Below are 12,658 nucleotides of genomic sequence, written 5' to 3'. Positions count from 1 at the left end.
CTCTCTCTCTCTCTCTCTCTCTCTCAAATAAATAAATAAATAAATAAATAAATAAATAAATATATTATTTAAGCTGTCACTGTCATAATAAATAATCACCACATTTACTGGTAATATTTCTCTAGTCAGGAAATTTTTCAATTTTGTAAATGAGAGGTATGATACCAGAGCATTTGAGATTAGAGTCACAAATGCTATACAGACTCCATTCCTGTCTGTCTCTCTCCTCACATCTGAGAGGAACTGAAAACCATTCTGGCCTTCTGTCATGACCAGTCCCACCCAGGTCCAGCTAAAATGAAGCAATAAGGAGACCATAGCTAGGGCCAGAGATGTGTCCTTAGGGGCCACCTGGTGGAGAGAAGGAAACTGGCCACTGTCACTGAATGCAGGATCGAAAGTGCCAAAAGTAAGCTACAAGAAAATGACAACCCAAAGTTATGCAAAGAAATTTTACATAAAGCTCATTCTTTCACATAAAGGGTTTCATGAAACAGCAAAACTATAGTTGAAAATTTAAATAGCTGAATTATACAACGAAATACTGAATATTCCTATCTAGTTAATCATCTTAGTTCGTAAGAGTCTTGTTTTAGAAAATAAATGAGCACACACTGAGTTGAAGACTTTTGACCTTATCTTCTGCCTTTCTGATGTACGTAAAGAAAATGTAGCTAATCAAGATAACTCATTGGGTTTCACTTTGAGGCTGTACAGTTTGTGTAATAGACAAACACAGAGTCCACACATTCATCATCTTTGAAACTGCACCTGAAACTGTCAATTAATGTGACACGTTTTATCCTTCCCTATCCACCCAGCCTCACCTGCGGAAATTTGTAGAGTTCCAGAAATGGTCCAACTTGAGAAGAAATTGCCCAAGGTGATGCTGTTAGCAATGCTATAGACTTAGTCTCTGTCCCACAGCTATAGTTAGGGGTCCCACTTTGTCCTGGGTACAGAATGAGGAAACTCTCTAATATCCTCCAGTAGCTGTATAGTAAATTATGGTACTCATATCCCAAAGAAATGTTTGGTAAAAGATGAGAATTCCTGTTGATCTCCTCAATGGCAAAAATGAAGGCCAGAACATTCTGGAAATTGCTGGGCATAAGCCTGAATAAAAGCAAAGTAGTTATTAGAGGGAATTCCTCAATACATGATCAGATCACAACCCTGAAAAATACCACTTATTAATTGAATGCTGTGGTTTTCCCTCATTCATATCCTAAGCTTGAGTGTGCTAGCTTTAGAGTTATGTGTGAAATTTGACTAGTGTTAAATTGCATTATGTTTGTGGATTTATCGTGGAGGAGATTAATACTCTTACAATAAACTAAAGAGAATGCTCTTCCTGTGTCTGTCACAGGAGGGCGTTTTGCCACAACTTCTACATAGAAGTCTTGAATCAATTTCTTCTTTCTTTTTTATTAATTTTATTGAGAAACAAATAACAATGAGACAGTTCCAAAACTTATTAGTAGGAAACTTTCAATAATTAATACTTGCACGTTGTTTTCTTTGTAGTGGTTATTCACAGTAAAAGATGCAGACATAATACTGTACAAACACTATTAGCACAAATATTTCTTGTCATTCCTTATTATTTCTTATTAACAATTGTTATCATGAACAATTTCTCATATAACACATAAATCATGTTTTAGAATTATAATCTGTGGTACATTTTTACTCAGCTCTCTGTATTAAGGCAATAGTTTAGGCTGGGACAATGGCTTCATCGAATAAGTACTTTCCTAGGAAGTGCAAGGGCCTGAGTTCAATCCCCGGTTCCAACAAAAAAAATGATGTATTCATTATTATATTGTAGTTCCCATAGGTCATCAAAACATTAAAGATAATGAAATGAGTACCCCTTAGGGCATGCATATATATATATATATATATATATATATATATATATATATATTCCAGTTTTTAGAGAATGAGCTTAGGAAACTGATGAGCAGATATATCCCAGTAAATGTTGCTAATTATATTATTGTGATGTATTTACATTGATTACTAAAAGAATACCATAGCTATGGATAAAATGATGAAGTCTTATTAAAAGATACATTTCGTGCAAACTAATAAACTAAAATTTTCATATGGCTATGACAATTTATTATTGTTAATTTCATAATATCTTAAATGTTTTCATGTCTTCCAGATGTGCATATCTTCTAAAAGTAAAACTAGAATTATTTAGAATGATAATCTTTTTATTTTAGATATCTGTCTTTTTCTAGTGTGCCAGCTACAAATGTTAAGAGATGCGTGTTAAATGTACATGACAATGCCAGTTAAATAATAGCCTTTAAGCAATTTATACCATATATGTGTTATATGTGTTACTCGGTTTTATACTAAGATAGGCATTCAAGTGTATTAGAAAAATGCTAAAATGTTATATATAGATCACTTATTTCAACTTTTCTGTATAAATTGCATTACTGTTCTACCAAAGCAACCACAAGCAATGAAGAATTGTAGTCCTCTGGGGAAAAAAAAAGAGGCACTCACAAAATGTAATCACTGTCTGCAAAGGCTGATGCCAGCAAGGTTTTATAATCTTTATTAAGAAAATTACATAACTCAAGGTCTAAGAGGACTTTGCTAAGCTCCATTTACATAGAGAAAATGATTTCAACTATGAAGGAAAGTGTAGCAAATGGAAAGCATGAAACGATTAGGGTGGGTTTTAATACATTTTCTACTGTGAAAAACTAAAATAATCACACATAAGTACACCAGTAAGTACTTCATAGTTGTGATATCCACGTGAATTTGAAACACAACATACAGGGAACAGTAATGATAAAGGAAGAGTGTGAGGGGTGCAGATAAGCAGAGTCTGATGACATCTGTGCAGTGAAAATGGTGCTGCAGAAGGTTGCTTCTGCCCCCAGCGAAACCCAAGAGGCTCCAGTCTCCATCGGAGCTTGACAGGAGAGAAATCTTGAAAAGACAAAGTTATTTGAAACAGAAATGAAGGATAAATAACAGTGAACAAAGGAAGCATAACAAGAGACAATGTATTTTATACATACCCATTTGATTGCTTAAAAATAGAATGATAATTTCAAAGCAAAGGTCAATACCTGCAGCAAGGCTTAGGCTAAACAGTCACTATGCTACAAACCTTCCAATATGTTGTAAATGGTTTCACGAAAAGTGAAGTTTTTTTTCCATAATTTTATTGAGAAACAAATAGCATTGAGACAGCTTCAAACCAAATTGGTAGGACAGTTTGAATAATTAACACATTGCAAACGTATTTCCTAGTGAATACTTGCTGTACAAGATGCAGCCATGATATCCTGTTTACAAACACTATTAAAACAAATCTCTCTCTTAAGAGAATGTAACTATATATCTATCCTAACCATTTTGAATACACAGATACAAAACGGACATTCATCTGTATACCCTTTTTTTGTTTAGTTCTGTCATTTGAATATTATAAGTGTGTTAACTCAGCAAAATATTCTAAAAGAGTCCAGTACTCCATAATAGTATTGGGTCTTCCGCTTGACTGGCAATGTCAGAAATTGTTGACCTGAGTCCCATACAGCTCAACATTACACCATGGCTTTACTTCATATAATTCATTTTAATACTATTCTGCTGCATGCTTAAGACCAAGATAAAGCAAGACCTATGTAATAAGAGTTGTAGCTTTTGGATCTGACAAGGTCAGTGAAATCCCCTCAGGATTTATCCTGAGATCCTGTATTTCAGATTGTAGATCCTTTGTAGTGTCAGCCATGTGAATGAGTCACGGCCATTGCTTGGCCAATATGCTCTCTGTGAAAGCCTGAGAGAATGTTTTCTCTCCATGTGATTCTCCTTAGGCACACTCTACACCATCGACTACTTTCCTCTTTGGCCCCATAATCTCCTTGATTAGAAAAATTGGGACATTACTGAGTTACATGATGTTACAGTACAAGTTCTCATATGTCCTGAGTCTTAATTGACCTTGAAATGCTAGGGCCAAAATGTTGGCTTTCCTTTTGGCCCTCCTTTTTGTCTAATTTTTGTCTGCAAACTTAGATTGCTAACTCTCCAGAAGAGAAGCTTATTGTTGTTACCATACAACCTACGCAGCTAAGCTTAATCTCACTATCTGTCTTAATATCAAACATCTTAGGCATAACATGCAACAGGTATTATTCATAAGTATTAATATGTTAAATTTTAAGTCTCTATAGAATATGATGAAAAACTTTCAAATTTAGAATATATTTTAAAAATAGGCATAAAGAATTATATACTTCTTATGTTTACACATAAATCCAGAAATCTATCCATATACAACGTTGAAGCGGGATAGTAAATCAACATTCCTCTTCCTGTATCCTGCCTTCATTCACTACCCCCTTCTTTTTGAACAATCATCTACACGAGAGACAGCATGGCAGTAACTGGCATGTCATGACAAGCAGCCCATATTCTGAAGACCAGACTGATAGGCACTCCAAGCATGAAACTACTATTAAAGATTACCATCCTCAGTGCAGTTGCTTAGTTCACAGGTGTCAGTATATATAGTTAGTCAGGGTGAGAATCCTTCCAATTAACTCCTAGGTTCAAAAATCTTCTGAAATTCTCAGGATCATTTCCTTACCCATCTTCTACATATAACTGTATGGCTTGCCACTGTCATGTTTCCTAGCTCTTCTCCTTTCCCTCTCTTAAGTAGTTAGTCCTCGAGTTCTTGCTTTGCATTTACTTGTATTATAGCTTTCTTTCCACATCTTTTTCAACTATTCCTCAGGTGAAGGGCATCTTTGTTGTTTTCAAGATTTGGCTATCACAAATTTTGCTACTATAAACATAGGCACATATTTATCACTATGATATGATGTTTTCAGATCCTCCGGGAAAATTCCCAGTAGAGGAATAGCTGGTTTATAGGGGATTTCCAGTCCAACTTTTCTAAGGAGTCACCAAACTGATTTCCATAATGGTTGCACCAGTCTACATTCCCACCAGCAGCGGAGAAGGGTTCCTTTTTCCCCACAGCCTCTCCAACATTTGTTGTTGTGTGATTTCATTATAATAGCCATTCTTTCTGGGGTGAGATGACATCGCAATGTTGTTTTAATTTGCATTTTGCGGATGGCTAGTGATGTGGAGCACTTTTTCATATATTTATTTGCTTCTTTAATTTCATCCTCTGAGAAGTGTGAGTTCATCTCAGCTGCCCATTTCTGGACTGGGTCTTCAAATTTTGGGCCCTAGTGTTTTTAGTTCTTTATAAATTCTAGAGAAGACATTTGTCTGAGTACTTATTTGTCATGATTTTTTCCAAATTTGTGGGTTATCTTTCCACTTTCTTGGTAATTTCTTTTGATGTGCATGAACTTCTCAGTAAAAGCAGGTCCCAGTTGTTAATTTTTTCAAGTATTTCTCGTGCTATTTGACTTTTGTTCATGAACTCTTTGCCTACCCTATGTCTTCAAGAGTTCCTCCTACTTTCTCTTCCAGGAGATTTAGTTTCTCTGTTTTAATGTTTAGATCTTTAATCCATTTTGACCTTAGCTTAACGCATGGTGATAGACCTGAGTGAAGTTTTAGTTTACGTCATGTAGACAGCCAGTTTTTTAGCACCATTTATTAATGAGGGTATCCTTCTCCCAGTGAGTATGTTTGGCCCCTTTGTCAAAGATAAGGTGGCTGAGTGCATTCGTGGAAGCTTCATTGTCTTCTTATTTATTGAATTGATCCTCAGGTCTCTTTTGTTGTCAGTATCATGCTGATTTTATCACACTAGCTTTGCAGCATAATTTCAACTCAGAAATTTTTATACCTCGTTCCTTGTCTTTATTACCCAGGATTACCTTTGCTATTCTAGGTCTTTTCTGTTTCCAAATAAATTTTAGGAATGATTTCTCTAGGTCTGTGACGTATGTTAGTGGTAGTTTGATAGAGATTTCATTAAATCTGTACAGCAATTTTGGGAGTATGGCCATCTTCACAATGTTAGTTCTTCTTATCCAGGAGCATGGAATATATTTCCATTTTCTGAAAACCTCTAATAACTCCTTTTTCAAAATACTGTAACTTTCCTTGAAAAGACCTTTGACTTCTTTAGTTAGATTAATTCCAAGGTATTTCATTTTCTTCAGTGCTATTGTAAAAGTTATTGTTTCTTTAATTTCCCTCTCAATGTGTTTGTTTTCTGTGTAGAGGAATGATACTGACTTTTACATATTGAATTTGTAACCTGTTATGCTACTGAATTTGTGTATTAATTCTAGTAGCTTCTTGGTGGAGTTTTTTGTGTCTTCCAAGTAAAGTATCATGTCATCTGCAAATAATGATAATTTAACTTCTTCTTTACATTATTCTTATTCATTTTATTTCTGTCTCTTTTCTAATGGCTGTGGATATTGATTCCAGAACCATATGGAATAGGAGTGGTGATAGAAGACATCCTTGACATATCAGAACTGAGAGTAAAAGATTTCAGTTTTTCCCAATTGACATTTATGTTAGCCTTTGGCTTTTCATAAATGGCTTTTAGAAGCTTGTAGTAGAGGCCCTCTCTTCCAATTTTCTGTAGGACTTTGAACATGAATGAGTGTTGAACTTTGTCAAAAGCCTTTTCTGCATCAATGGAGATGATCATGTGGTTTTCAGTTTTCGTTCTATTGATATAGTGTATTACATTTATACATTTTCAAATATTGAAGCATCCTTGCATCCCTGGGATGTATCCTACCTGGTCGTGGTGTATGATCTTCTTGATGGCTTCCCGTATTCTATTTGCTAGTATTTTATTGAGGATTTTGGCATCTATGTTCATGAGGGAGATTGGCCTGTAGTTCTCTTTCTTAGATGCGTCTTTCCCTGGTTTTGGTATCAGTATAATACTTGCCTCGCAGAATGATTTTGGGAAGATTGCTTCCTTTTCAATTTCATGCAAGAGTTTGAGGAGTATAGGGACTACATCTTCTGTAAATGTCTTGTAGAACTCAGCTGTGAATCCATTCAGACCTGGACTTTGTTGGTAGGTTTTTATTATACCTCGTATTTCATCGGCTATTATTGGGCTATTGAGAGTAGTTATATCTTGTTGACTCAGTTGTGGTAATTTGTACTTTTCTAGGAATCTGTACTTTTCTTCTGTGTCTTCTAATCTGTGAGAATAAAGATTCTCAGAGTAGTTATTGATAATCTGAATTTCCACTGGGTCTATGGTAATTTCACCCGATTCAATCCTTATTGTTTGTATTTGATTTTTTTTTTCCTCTTTTTGATGAGGATTGCTAGGGGCTTATCAATTTTATTTAATCTTTCAGAAAACCAGTTTTTTTTGTTTCGTTAATTCATTGAACTGTTTTCCCAGTCTCAATTCAGTTAATTTATGCTCTAATCTTTATGATTTCTTCCCTTCTTTGGGTTCTAGGTTTGTTTTGTTCTTCCTTTTCTAGTTGCTGAAAGAGCAGCATTAGGGTATTTATTTGTTCCCCTTCTGTTTTCCCAATGTGTGAGTTCACAGCTATGAATTTCCCTCTGAGAACTGATTTCCTCACATCCTGTAAATTCTGATAAATTGTGCTTGAATTTTCAATGCATTGTAGATTTTGTTCAATTGCTTTTTTAATTTCATCTGTGACCCATTAATTGCTGAGTAAGGTGTCCTTAATTTCCATGTTTTTAGGTTTTTTTTTTTCCTGGTTTCTTTGTCATTTATTTCCAGTTTCATTGCACTATGGTCAGATAATATGAATGGGATACTTTTTGTTTTCTTCCATATACTTAGGCATGACCTATCGAACAGTATGTTGTTTGTTTTAGAAAATAACTCATGTGAAGCTGAGAACAGTATGCATTCAGCTTTGTTTGGGTGGCACACTCTGTATATGTCCACCAAGTCCATTTTTTTCAAGCTCTGATTCAGTTCTGATACTTCTTTCCTATTTTTTTTTCTGGTTGACCTTTCTTTTTAGGAAAAGGGGGTGTTAAGAACTCTTGTTAACATTGTGGTATTGAATATTAGATTTTACTTGTCCATTAAGATTTGCTTTATATAGTTCGGTGCTCCTGTGTTTGGTGCATACATATTTATGAGCGTTGCCTCTTCCTCTTAAATTTTTCCCCTAACCAGTATATAGTAGCCTTCTTTATTTAGCTTGGTCATTCTTGGTATGAATTTGAGACGGTCTGAGAATAGGATTGCTACCCTTGCTTTTTTGTGATGTGCTAGGGAGTGCAATATTGTTTTCCATCCTTTGACTTTCAACCTATGAATGTCTTTACGAGGTAATGTGTTTCTTGTATACAGCATATTGTTGGATTTTGTTTCGTAATCCACTGTTCCAGTCTATTTTGGTTAATCGGTGAATTGAGTCCATTTACTTTGATGTTTATAATTGAGATGTATTGACTTATGATTGACATTTTATTTATATGTTTTCATTTACTCTTTTTTGTCCTGTGTTTAATTGTTTGCCCTATTTATTTAGTTGCATCTGACCTCTTTCATGGATTTCTGATTATTTTTTCCCTCTCTAGAAAATCTTTCAGTAGCCTGTGTAGGTTTGGCTTTGTCATCATGAAATTCTTTAGTTGTTCTTTGTCATGGAAGTATTTCACTTCTCCATCAAACTTGAAAGAGAGTTTTGTAGTGTATAGTAGTCTGGGCTGGAATTTGTTTTCATAGAGGACCTGAAGTACTCTAATTCATGCTCTTCTTGCCTTCATGGTTTGTGAAGAGAAGTCAGTTGCAATTCTGACTTCTCTTCACAGGTTTTCCTTTGAATATGATCTGCTTCTTTTCTCTAGTATCTTTCAGTAAATTATTCTTGTGCTGAATTTCTGGGATCTTCACCATTATATATCTCCATGTGTTTTTATTTGTGCTGACATTCTTGGCACTTTTTATCTTTCATTTACATGAATGTCAGATTGTTTCCTCATATTTCGGAAGTATTTTGCTATTTCTTTTACCCATTTTTTTAAAATGTCATTCATATTGACTCCTCATTTCTCATTGGTACCTATTAGTCTCACATTGCTCATCTTTGCATCATCTTGCAAGTGATGAATTATTTTTTCCTGTATCCTAGTTGTTTTTAAGAGATCTTTTCTTACCTTTTCACTAGCTTCACCAACATCTTCTAGATCTGAAACTCTGTCTTCACTTTCACTCAAATAATTTTTCAAGCTTGTGATTGAGATATTAAGTTCCTCTATATCTTTTGACTCTGCTTCATGCATTTCTTCATCTATTTCTTTCCTCTATTGTTTATTGAATGAATCTGTCATTTTTCTAATGTGCTCTATTTTTTAATCAATATCTTCTTTAGAAGCAGTTATTAATTCTTTTACTTCAGTGTTTTCTTCAGATTGGGTTTCCTCCCTATTTTTTAGTTGTTTCTTTACTTCAGATGCTATGAGTTCTGAGAATTCTTTTCTTATTTCAGAAAAGAATTCACTCTGAGTTCCTCTATAACTTTCTCCTGTTGCTTATTTACTATCTATACTATTAATTTATGCATTTGAGCTGAGCTAGTGGAAAAGAATTCTACTGTGAGTTCCTGTATAACTTTCTGCTGTTGCTTATTTACTATCGATGCTAGTAATTCATACATTTCAACTAAGCTAGTGCCCTCTGCACCTGTTCCGGTTGGGCATTGTGTTTCCTCCATATGTTTCTGCATTTGATTCTTTACTGCAGATGTTATTAATTCATTGTTTTCTTTTTTTATTTCCAATCTGAGTTCGTCTATCCTCTTCTGCAGTTCTTTCTTCATTTCAGAAGCCATTGATTCATTGATTTCAGCTGGTTGATTCCCACCTTGTTCTGTGTTAGTGTCCTCTGCACTTGTTATGGGTGGGTTTAGGGTCGGAGATTGCATTTTGCTCCTTCTCGTTGTCATTTTGTATAGCACTGTCTTCTGACACTTGTTGTAGAGTTTTGGTGCAGTTATAACCTTAGCACCTCCTGAAATTCAGGTGGAGATCTACAAAGTTTGGATTTATCCTGCTGTGCCTGGCTTAGGTCTGGCTGCTGTGCTCAGCTCCTTCCTGCTGCCACCTTTGGGAGTGAACTTGATGTGCCCCTCTGGCAAGATGTTCTGCTCCTGGACTAGCTAGGTGGTTTTATCCTCTACAGAGTCTGCAGGGATTGCAGCTGCATGGTTTCACTCCAAGCCTGTATGCCAGGCCTGAGCAGAGTCTGGAGGGGACAAGGTGGAGTAGGGGTAGAGGCAGCTCTCACAAACACTCACCGAGCCTGGACCAGGACTTGATCTGGGGTTCCCAGAACGTGGCAGAAATTCCTTCTCAGCAGGCGAGGTGGGGGAGGTGCTGCAGAGTGCTGGAGTCGTCCCAAGGGGGTGGAAGAGGGTCTCGCCTGGGCTGGGTTCAGTAGTAGGTCCCGCTGGCGCAGGGTAGCCATAAGCTCTCCCACACACTCACCTAGCCTGGGCTAGGACTGGATCTGAAAAAGTGAAGTTTTTGCTCTACTGCCTGATATGTGATTTGAGAGACTAACACAGAGGTAGTGTTGCTCATTGTTTTGTCTTTGAATCCTGGTGTGCAGATTAGGTCAGGTGCACGTATTGTTCACACTCCCTGTTTTATGTAAAACCATGTGCATTTTTGTTCTTGCATTGATGCAAACAGAGCCCAGGGAGGCACGCACTGTGCACTTCTTCTACTCCTCTGCCACATTCCTGCCTGCAATATGTGTTGTTCAGCTCTGCCTCACAGCTATCTGTATGTGTCTACTGAATTATATTTGCTAATTAACTTTTATCCTTGCTATTGCAGAAGTGTCATCTTTCTCTCAGACAGGATTGTTGAAATTCCTCAGAATATTACCATATTATTATCATTTTCCTCTAAATCTTACATTTTCTTTACGTTCTTCTAATTATACTTTTCATAAACTTCATTTCTGTCATTTCCCTTTTTGTCTCTACAGAGTCTTAAATTATTATGTATGATCATAGTATTTCTTTGCAATAACTTGAAATTCCCTGCCATTGTGGCTTGTGTTGTACATTCTTTGCTATTTTTTACTGTGTATTTCATGTAAGTTTTGGGTAATTACTGAAACTACCAATGAATTATTCTCAATGTATTTGATAAATAATATTTTCATATATTTTTCTTAACATTGTTCAAGTTTAATTTGGTTTCTACAGATCTTTCACAAAAAGAATTAAGTAAATGTGTTTGTGCTCAGTAGCAAAAGTGTTTACATTTTTCTAACTAATGATTTCTTCATAGCTCAATATTTGTACAGTACTGAATTAAAAATTGTATGTAATTTTCTGACAATGAATATATGGCTTTTATTCTAGCATGTAGTGTTCTTCTTTCTATGTTTTGATCAGGCTTAGCTTGAAATTGACAGTATCTGCAAATAGGATAGCTGCCCTTGCTTTTTAGTGGCTTCCTTGTGGCATGGAAACTATTTGTTTTTCATCCTTTGGCTTTCAGTCTATGATCGTCATTTCAGTTAAATTTGTTTCTTGTATAAATTGTGTTGTTGTATCTTTTTTCTTTGATTCACCCTGCAAATCTATTTCTTTTCTTTGGTGAATTGAGGTCATTTACTTTGATGCTTATAAACGATAGGTATTGGCTTATCATTTTAAAATTATTTTTTAAAAGAGCATACAGCTTAGAATGAAGACAGAAACAATTACAAGTGACATAAAATTTCACATAACAAAGTAATATGATTTTAACAGTATTTGTTGCAATTGTAATACATAGTGTAATACATACTATGTAATACATAGTGTTGTCATCTAGTTATTCGTATTACATGGTATATGCATATAAAATTGGAAGAAGAAAGAAAAAAGTAATATATAATATGTATATAGAAGATACTTAGGATAAATATAGAGCTACTTTCTCTTAGTTCATTGAGAAGAAAGGTTTGTATTTGTACTAATATTATTTAGACAAGATAGCATGTCTGCATCTCCACAGAATAACGAATATGAAGATGACAATACGCAATGTATTAATTATTGTAATTGTTTTACTGTCCTGTTTGAAACTGCTTTATTGCTGTTTTATTTTTTCTCAACAAAGTGAACAAAAAAAAGTAATTAAGAAGCAAAAAAAGTATAATTGAAAAAAGGAGATGAGACAAATTAAAACATTAACTGAATCTCTCCATAGATCAGCAGAAATGCACAGTATAGCTGTCCAAACACATATCCCATACATACATAGATAAATTTCCTATCCCTGCTCCATCTCCTGTCTTTCTCCTCAACTCAGTAACTCCTTCCTTTTGAATAAGATAGTTCTTTTCCGCCAGAATCTATTATACCCTTCAGATTCCATTTTTTCTTTCAGTATTTTACACTAAAGAGACAGTATGATTTTTGTACATGCAGGTCAGATTTAGTTCACTTGAGAGTATGTTTTCTAGTTAAATTCATTTACTGAGAAAAGACTCAAATTTATGGTGTTTTATAGGTGATTAATAATCCATTGTGTTTATTTATTTTTTCCCATAGGTCCAAATTTTTTTTATTTTTTTATTTTATTTATTCATTTTTCAACAAATAATACACTGCATACATTCTTCTTAGTGGTTCATTGCTGTACAAGATGCGGACTTGTGATCCTATTTACAAACACCATTAGAACAAATCATTCTATTCATTAA

General features: G+C 35.0%; 1 protein-coding gene across 1 annotated transcript in view; it reads right to left on the bottom strand.

Moving 5' to 3' along the window:
* The window catches only part of LOC101561904 (vomeronasal type-2 receptor 116-like), a 54,571-nt gene that overhangs the window by 10,307 nt on the left and 31,606 nt on the right, over positions 1-12,658 (bottom strand). Inside the window, exons 4-5 of the mRNA XM_023707439.1 lie at positions 828-1,116; positions 58-414 (exon numbers count right to left, since the gene is read on the bottom strand). Of these exons, the coding sequence (XP_023563207.1) occupies positions 58-414; positions 828-1,116 (646 nt within the window). The remainder of the gene's footprint in view (positions 1-57; positions 415-827; positions 1,117-12,658) is intronic.

This window comes from Octodon degus, unplaced genomic scaffold, assembly GCF_000260255.1.
Source record: "Octodon degus isolate 3935 unplaced genomic scaffold, OctDeg1.0 scaffold00290, whole genome shotgun sequence".
Lineage (NCBI taxonomy): Eukaryota > Metazoa > Chordata > Mammalia > Rodentia > Octodontidae > Octodon > Octodon degus.
This window is presented reverse-complemented; position numbering and strand designations above follow the sequence as displayed.